This window comes from Manis javanica, chromosome 7 (assembly GCF_040802235.1).
Source record: "Manis javanica isolate MJ-LG chromosome 7, MJ_LKY, whole genome shotgun sequence".
In the NCBI taxonomy this organism is placed as follows: Eukaryota; Metazoa; Chordata; class Mammalia; order Pholidota; family Manidae; genus Manis; species Manis javanica.
In genome coordinates, this window is record NC_133162.1 from 46,582,343 (window position 1) to 46,591,767 (window position 9,425).

The 9,425-nt window shown below is 45.6% G+C and overlaps 1 protein-coding gene across 3 annotated transcripts in view; it reads right to left on the reverse strand.

Annotated features, from left to right (window-relative positions):
* Window positions 1-7,331, reverse strand: part of HKDC1 (hexokinase domain containing 1) — a 49,542-nt gene extending 42,211 nt beyond the window's left edge. For 2 of the 3 annotated variants that reach the window (XM_037002503.2, XM_073240935.1), the window contains exons 1-2: window positions 7,008-7,331; window positions 2,384-2,546 (exon numbers count right to left, since the gene is read on the reverse strand). In XM_037002503.2, the coding sequence (XP_036858398.2) occupies window positions 2,384-2,546; window positions 7,008-7,070 (226 nt within the window). In that variant the 5' untranslated portion in view covers window positions 7,071-7,331. Of the gene's footprint in view, window positions 1-2,383; window positions 2,547-6,303; window positions 6,422-7,007 lie in introns of those variants that run through there. The other variant, XM_073240937.1, reaches the window with a different exon arrangement.
* Window positions 7,332-9,425: the final 2,094 nt, after the last annotated feature.

Here is a 9,425-nt window from a genome sequence, read left to right on the forward strand (position 1 = left end):
AGGATTTCTCTGAAAACGGCATACATTTCTGACATGGAGCCCCAGAGGGATTAGTGGAATTTGGTTTTGTTTGTTAGTAATCAGGAAATTACACCACCAGCTCACAGGAGCTCTGGAGGACTTGAGACATTTTGGCGATATTAAAGCATTCCTTCCACATGACCTTATCTGATCCTAATAACGGGGCAGGACAAACTGGCCACAGCCCTTTTCCTGATGAAGACAGGGGTGCAGTGGTCCTACGACTTACCAAGGCCACCTGGTTCTATAGGGACTCTGGGCCCAGGAACCTCCCTGTTAACAGGATAACTGGGAGGTTCACTGTGTGATGAGAGGCTCCAGGGAGACTGAGGAAAAGTGGTGGTGTCTCCTTGCCTGAAGAGGAGGGAGTTTCTAACACTTGGTCAGTTTCTTTCCCAAACCTTCCTGAAGCAGCTGGGCCAGGAAGACACATTCGTCCCACAGCCTCTAGACCATCAGAGGCCACTTCCCTTGCTTCTGGGACACACCTCTGCAGGAGGAGGAGCAGCACAGGAAGCCAGCAGGACTTCGCCCTGGTGCCACTCCCGCCTCCCCACCCCCTCCACCCCACAAGCCCTGGGACTCAGGCACTTCCTCTGAATGACCCTGATGAGCCAGCAAGGAGCACAGTCCCCTGGGCGCTCCCACAGGGCAGTGTCAGGAACCAAGCAGAGACCTCAGAGCAGGACATCTCTCTCCAAAGCTTTCGTTCCCCCAGGATGGTAGGTACCCTGCCCACCCTACACACTCACCAGTCAGAAAACAAGCCTTTCCCATCACAGGGCCCAGGGGCCTCTCAAACCGCAGAGCCAAGCTATTGATCCAGGTATTGTCCCAGAAGGGCCTAAAACCCAGCTGATACAATCAAGTACCTGTGAGAGCTCCCCGAACTTTATTCCCTGCTCCAAGAGCCCCAGAGCAAAACCCCCACTGGAGCTCGGTTGGAGCACTGGGATCCTGACACTGGGGGAGACCCTCAACCTTTGGTGTTCTCCTCTGACCTGGGAATAACAGTTATACGTAGGATTCTTAGGGGGATTGTGTGGGACAGTGAGCCCTTGGCACCCCATGACCACAGGGGGTACCTGGTAGATACCAGTTCCTTTCCCTCCTATGGCATTGCCCAGAGGCTGAGAAAGGAGTTGCATAGAAACTCCTTTCTCTCTTGAGCTCCCTAGGCTGTCGTAAGCAAAATAATGGCCCCCCAAAGATGTCCATATCCTAATCCCTGAGTCTGTGGATACGTTAAGCTACATGTCAAGGGGAAATTGAGGTTGAAGATGAAATCAAAATTGCTCTTCAATTGACCATGAGGTTGGTGTATTATCCTGGATTATCTGAGTGGAGCAAATGTAATCACAGGGTCTTTAAATGTAGAAGAAGGAGGCAGAAGGGACAGAGTCAGAGAGAGATCTGAAGATGTTACACTGCTGCTTGGAGACGGAAAGGGGCATGAATCAAAGAATGCAGGAGGCCTCTAAAAGCTGGGAAAGGCAAGGAAACATATCTTCCCCTAGAGCCTCCAGAAGGAACCCAGGCCTGCTGACACCTTGATTATATCCCAGTGAGACCCATGTCAGACTTCTGACCTCCATAGTTGTAAGAGAATAAATTTATGTTGTTTTAATGCTATATTTGTGGTAATTTATTACAGCAGCAATAGGAAACTGATGCTTAAGCCAACTCTCATTTTACAGATAGAGAAACAAAGACTAAACATTTCACCAAAAGTCACTGAGGAAAACAGAGCTTTACCTAGAACCTAGATTTCTTGAATTATCATTTAATATTCTTTCAATTATATCATGCTGTCTTCCATTATTTACTATGTATAGCCCAGAATCTAGATACCTGAAAGTGAAATGCCATTTATTACCCATTCAACAAACATTTTAGGGCCTAGTGTGCATCAGGCACTATCTCGGTGCTCAGAACTCTGTGGTGAAGAAGACACAGACCCTGCCCTCAAGGAGGGTTGGTCCCCACAGCAGAGGGACAGGTGCTTTGACAAACACTAACCCCACATGGGAAAGTTTCCCGAATGGAGGCAATGATCTCTGCACTAAGACTGAAAGCTAAATTGGTGTTCACAAGGGGAAGAGTGCTGGGAAGTTCCAGCAGGAGAGGGAACAGAATGTGTGGGGCCAAGTCAGGAAAGCAAGGTGCATTTGAACAATTCACAACTGGTGATATCAAGTATAACTGAAGCATAGAAAGTCAGGGATTGCAGAGGGGGTGGGGAGGAGGGGAGGTGCAGAGAGGGCTGGAGAGACAAGCCAGGGCACAGAAGCAAACTCCAGGTACCCATGAGCTAAGAGGGAACCAGGGAATCAAGTTTCTTCGCAGCCCCCAGCCCACTCACCTGAGCCGTCTGGGATAGCTCTGACAAAGGTGGGCAGCATCTTCACTGAGGCTGTGGGGTTGGTGTCCTTCCCCAGGCCCTTCTGCATTTCTGCCTGGAACCGAGCCATGATGTCCAAAAGGGTCTCATCGGAGAGCCGCATGTCATACAGGAACCTGTCCACCTGGAACAGATGCTGGGGTGACCGGGGCTGGCTGCTGGGGTGCTTGCCCTCCAGGAGAGACTGTCCATTCCCCCTCCCACTGGGAAGCTGCATTCCTGACTGGGGAGAGCTTCACGATGTGAATTCCCAAAGATTCCTTGCCTGACTCCTCATCAAGCTGGGGACAAGGTGGGGAGTTGAGAGAACAGAAAGCAATGGAAGGCTGGGGAGATGGGGATTTATTCCTCTGCAGGGTAAGCTCCAAGGAAGAAATGATCCCCCATTTTTCTAATGGACAATGGAGGAGCAATGACTAAGAAGGATTCAGGGTTTGTAACTCCCAGTTTAGGGCCCTCACCATTGTCCCCCTGCCTCTCCGCTGGAAGACTGGCTATAGCTTGAACTTTAAATTTCTAAACAGGGGAGCTCTCTTTTATTTAATGATGACTACATTTATCCATTTGTTTACAGGCTTCTAGGAAGCTTGGAGTAAGTTCAGTTACCAACTGCAATCTCTAAAATATAGACCTTTACATTTCCATTTTGTTCTTCACTGAGGTTGTTCTAATTAAGATGAAGTCTAATTTTTAAAGCCATCTCAAATTGCTTTTAGAAATGAGCAGATGTCACAACAGTAACCAGGAAATTTAGACAAAGGACTGCTGCCCCAGAGGAGAGATGTTATAAAAATCACTATGGCTGTGCTCAGTCCACTTGAAGGTAATGCCACACCACAAATGGCAGCTTCCTCCCCCAGGCTAATGCTAATCATTTGGTGGTGGCAGCCTGGATTTCCAGAGCTCACTGGAATGGATTATCAATGGGGACTAGAGGGACAGTGGCATTGGTACCCTGTACTTGGCACCCCTGCATAAAACTGCTACTTTCTACCCATCCAGCTCACAAGGAAACTTGTACCTGGCACATTTCAAAAGGAATTGCTCTCCCACACTTAAATCTAAAGTGCTTTCATGTAGTCATCTCATCTAATCACCACGACATCCCTTTGAGGCAGCAGGCAAGGCCAAAATAATTGCCCCTGATTGAGTGATGCAGACCCCAGGCTCAGCACCATTAAGCAGCATTAGGATAGCCGTAGGTAAGAGACTACCCTGGGACTAAAATGCAGATTCCCCACTCCTTACCCCACAGCCTGGTTTTGCTTCACGGCTTCACGCAGGACCCACAAGCCCAACAGACAAATTCTACCGAAAGTGCAGCGGCCACATGGCATTTACCATAGGATAGGGGCCCAGCCATTAGCTAGGCTAAGAGGGTGGGTATCCCAGCTCAGTCTGGGGCCAGTACAGAGACCCAAGCCAGTGAATTGGCCCATGGCTCCAGGAACTTGGGGGCCAGATAAAAGCCAGAAAACCATCAGAGAGCCATTAATAAAAAATGGATAATTGGGCTGTCAGTGTATTTGAGAAGATAGGACGGAACCAGGTCATGCTTGATTAAGGGCTTCCTGTTCACCCTGAGCCTATTTATAACTAATTGGTTGGCACAGCCAAACACGCAGAGAAAACTGACACAAGGGACGTGACCAAGTCATCGGGGCTTTTGGGGAAGGCTGTGTACTACAGGAAGGAACTAAATTTGTTTTTTCACCCCAAGGCCCCTCACACAGCACCTCTGAACCTACTGCTCAGTTTCACTGAGCCCCAGAGCATAAAGAAGTTCTCCAGGCAGATCCATAGTGTCCTCCCTTCTATGTAAGTAACGGCTGTGAGTTGAGCTCTGTTGAGCTCACTTGCTGGCTGCAGATTAACAAGTCATTGAGGGCGCTGGGTTACTGCCCCTGCTGTTTCAACAAGTTGTGACAAAAAGAATGTCAATTTAGCAACAGTTTCTTGTTTATTCTTTGTATCTTCTAACAGCACCTGGTATAGTAGCTAGAAGGGAAGAATGAAACATATGTTGGGACAAAAAAGCTAAATTTTAAATGCAAATGGGTAATTTGGGGCCTGCATTAAGGAAGGGTACTTGAGTTGCAGAAAATCAAGCCCACTTATTAGAGCAACTCACAGACCATAACATGGGGTGTTTTCTCAACAAAAGAGCCAACAAGCAGCATGTTTAACATAGGAAGAACAAATTAAAACATGTAAGCTCAGAGCCGCTGAATGACAGAATGGGGCAGCTGGAAGAGACTTCAGAGATCCCTCAGTCCAAAGGTCTGGGGTAATGAATTGAGAGTCATAAAAAGGTTCAACTCTTGGGCCCAGTGATTTCCCTTCTGGGGAATCTATCCTTAGGAAATAATTTCAGAGATGGAGAACATTAAATATAAACCAATGTTTATCATATAAATATCCTAATTGCTAAAAAATATTTTTGAAAATAGCTGAATGTCCAAGAGGGAAAAGGTTAAATTGTGGCATATCCAAGTTGAGTGAACACTGGGAAGATATAAAAATGATCATTATGAAGAAATGGGGAAACATACATAAGTGGTTATATTCTAACAATAGGTGAAGGCCACAAGATTGATAACTGTATGTACAAAATAACTATAAAAACATACACCATGAAAAAAGACTACAAGGGCTTCCACATGACCAATGTTGACAGTGTTTATGAGAAGGGTGGGATTTTGTAATGTTGACACACTAAACTGTAAAAAGTACATACTGAAAACCTAACCAGTCCTTTTATGAGTGAAGAATCTGCAGGTGAGTGACCAGACCCAGTCCAGTGTTATCAATAGGTCAAATAATGTCAATATATTGAATTGGAAAAGAAGCTATGAAGTAGTTTTCCTTTTTCTTCTTTCCTTTCTCCTTCTCTCCCATCTTTCTTTCTGTGTTATTTTGTTTTGTTTTTGTTTTAAAGTTGGTACTGGGAGATTTTTAAAAATTATTCCAGGGTCTGAATAGCAACCCTCACAGGCAAGTATGACCCAGGATCTTGGCAACTCTGGAGGCAGGAAGCAGAGAAACTAACAAGGGGACTGGCTGCCTGAGCCTAGAGAGCGAGCCGGTGCCTTTTGACCAGGTGTGTTTTCATCATGTGGAGAAGCCAATGAGCCATTGTGCTCAGACCCTGTGACGCACCCCAGCAACCCATTAACAGAGTCCCACACTCCCCCAGACACTTGTTGTGTCACCTGCTTGCGGTGGCCAAAGTGCTCCTGACTACCCCTGCTCAGCTCACTCTCCAGAGCTTTCTTGCCTCCCCAGGAGAGGGAAGGTCAACTCCAGGCCTTGACAAAGGCTGGCCCTCCTCCCAGAAGGACCTGGAACAGATCAGTGGAAGCGGCATATCCTGCCTCCTGAGTGTACACTGGGGCTGATGGACAAACATGTCCCACCTGATCCGGAGGATTCACAGAAGGTTTGCCACCACAAAGGGGCCCAAGAAATAAAACTGATTTGCAGAACTGCAGGTGTGAGTTTCCAAAGACTCCCCTCTGAGGGCTGGAGAGACTCAAGGCAGCTTGCCTCTCTACTAAACAGGTAATAACAAAAAGTGAATACTTAAGCAGTGCTACAAAGGGCTTTAAGAAACCAGGAGAGGGCTCCATGAACACAACAAATAAAACTAAGACAGCTTAAATCTGATGAAATATAATATTTTAAGATTTGCTATAACCTCTTACCCAACCCTCTAGTGAACAGAATTTAGTGGGAGTTTACCCCACTAAGCACATGAGGGCTATAAGGGACCATGCTTCCTTTCTCTCAGTCTGAAAAGCCAGAAGGTATCATGCACAATGGAAAGAGCGCTAGTGGAGGAGTCAGAGGTTTGGGTTTAATCCTCACTCCACCTTATTTACCTGGGTGATCTGGGCTGAGGCTGCCTGTTGGGGGGACTTCTGTTATCTGTAAATTGAGGGGTGCTGGTATGCCCACAGCCTGGCCACTGGCAGCTGATGTGGCTAGAGCGGCAGGCTGGGCTCCTTCCAGGATGCCCAGGAGAACGCCGGTGGCAACTTTTAAGCAGCCCACCTTGGCATGAATTTCACTGACAGATTTCTTGGGCAAAGTAGCAAAAAAACGCACACAATTAATAGCATATCATTGGTAAACAGCACATGCAAAAAAACAAATATTTCTATCATTGTATGTTAAAACTCACATCCCTCTTGGTACCCATGTTTATATTATATCAATCACATGAAGAATCATGTAAATTATTGTAGAAGTTCTCAAAATTTCTCTGAAAGTGACTCTCCTCTCCTTTGCAGCTTCTCCCCCATGAAACATCCCTTACATCAAACACAATTATCTTCCAGCTTTCTAAAGACAGTCTCCTCATCGTTTTTCCATCCAATATCTGCTGAGTGAAATGCAAGGCTCAGGAGAATGTGTAATGCTCAGCCTGTGGGAGATGCCTCTTCTATGAGTTTTTATTGGTCCTGTGCTCCCTGTATCTCTTCTAATAAGCTCTTTTAAATCCTTTCAGATGTCAGCACAGTATCAGTTAGTTCTGTCATTGAAAAATGAACCACGTATCCCTCAGCTTTGTGAGAATCCTTACCTTCTTGATCTGATCCTCCTTCAGCTTGGTGAAATAAAATGCCATCAAGTGTACTGCAAACATTTTCTCCTGTTTGGTTTCTCCTGAGATGGGCAGAGATTTCTGTGCAGTGGTTACTCCCACGTCTCAGAGTGCTGCCCACTTCCAGCTCAGGCTGGAGGCCTCTGGGAAAACTGGTGCTGCAGATTAAATACTTCCAGGCTGCTCAGTTCAATGATTAAACTTCGCCCCTGCTCTGGTCCCTCCCTCCAGCTCACACTTGATAATCTAATGGAGGCCAGGGATAGTAGCTGAGGATCGATGGAGGGGAGGCTGGGACAGGCTGACTCTTTGAAAACCCAGCGCCACAAGATCTCGTTGCTAAGCAACACTCTCAAGCCAGCACTCTACCAAGCCCACTCAGCTGAGGAAAATTTTCCGAGAAGTTGGGCATTAAACAAAGCCAACTTCCAACTGACTGGGCTGCTCTGCAAATGTCCAGTCTCAGGCCTTTCTCTGTAGTCCTTTTCTTCTCAACCCAGGGCTATACCTCCTGACTCCCTGCTCCACTAGTACAGTCTTAATTAAGACCAAACATTGCCCAAGTTAGGAAGATATCAAGAACGTCGAGCTAAATTCCTACATTTATGACAGATCATAAATCTGTTAGCTAAGATCTCTTAAACCTTGATTTCACAGAAATGACCCAGGAAAAAACAACCATAGGAAAGAATGAACTGAAGTCATCAGTACCCATTGGGAAGTTGCTGCTGCACAAAAAAACTGAAGTTCCAGATGGGAAATGTGTCATACCACTAAGATATTTGGTTTACTCACTTACTCAGTCATCACATTTGATGTGAGAAGGACCCAGAGAGTGCCAACACATGTCTACAATACGCCTCACACTCCTCCAGTGAAGAAATCAGGAACAGCAGCAGACTTGGTGTCAACAACAGCAGCTAACATGGATGGAGCACTTACTATTCCCATTTTATAGACAAGAAAACTGAGGCCCAGAAAAGTTAAGTGATTTAGTCAAAATCACAAAGTTTGTAAATGGTACAGTTGAGGAATCAAACCCAGGAGTTTGACTCCAGGGCCCAGCTTTTTTTTAAATGTTAATAACAAACATAATATTGCTTTCCATCTTTCTCCACACATGACCCTCAACTGATAACGATTAATAGCAGCAGCACTGTGCTGGTTACTGTGAAGAATTCCACCTACTTGGAAAACAAAATACAGAGGTATCACTTCAACACAGTCTCCCCAGGGGACGAAAATGGCAAACGAAAAAAATTCCTGGCCATACCTTCCCAAATGCTAATCAAATGCTTCCTAAAATTAGCAACTGACCAGAAGTTACTGAACGTCTGCTGAGCACGTCAATGTTTCTTATTCCTACATGGCACCTGCTATTCAGTACAAGGGGGAAGAAAATGTTGCCCTGGTCAGCTTAGCAGCCTCAGCTTTGTTTGCTTTGCAATCACACAATCTCATTAATCAAAATGATTGCCAAACAATTGTCTGGTGAGAGAACCTTCATCAGCTACCTCTTCAGAAGTCATGGATTTCCCAGTCAGCACTCCTCACCTATCCATCATGTGGGTGAGCTGCTGGAAGCACGCCATGCTTGATTAAAATGACTCCAGATACTTTTCTCAGACTGATGTAAAAACATCATCTCCCAGATTGAGAAACCCCATCCTTTTCGGTCTGTTTACTCTTCAGACTATGAACTTTCTTTTTAGCTCTTTTACTTTATCTATTACACAAGCAAACAAAGGTTAACCTTCAGTTGTTGAAACTCTTCCGTTCTCCAAACCATGTGGAATTGTTGGCATTCCGAAACTGGCATGCTGTGTCTGAGACTACACCAGCCAAGAATAACATCCCGGGGCAGGTCACAAGTGATAACCATACTTGTCCTAATTCTTCCACTGAAAAAGTGACCTCTGTAGTGTAGTATGGCACCAACTGACATTGATTTATTCACGAAAGGGATAAGAGGTTACAATGGCCAGTGGACAAAGGCACACAGAGCCATAACCAAAGGTCTCTGCACTCTCATGGTTGTGTGCACCAGAGAGGCAGCCTTTGAAATTTTAAACAGGCAAATGACACCAGAGGATTTTCATCTGTTACATCATTACATTTTTAATCTAAGCACTTTGGTACCTACATTCCAGGTGTGGGTTAGCCGACTAAACCAAGAAGCTTAAGGATTATAAAGATCACATGCATTTGGAGTCATCTAGCTCAGCCCCCTCACTTTATAGAATAAAGACAAAAATAATTACATTATTCCAGTCCAGTCCTTGGAATCTTTCACTTGCATTAAGGTTCTATGTAGCTATTCAAGGATATCTGGGTGTAAGTCCTTTAAGCACTTAGATTTTGCTTAAGAACACCCATTTGAGGTTTGGCACTGCTAAG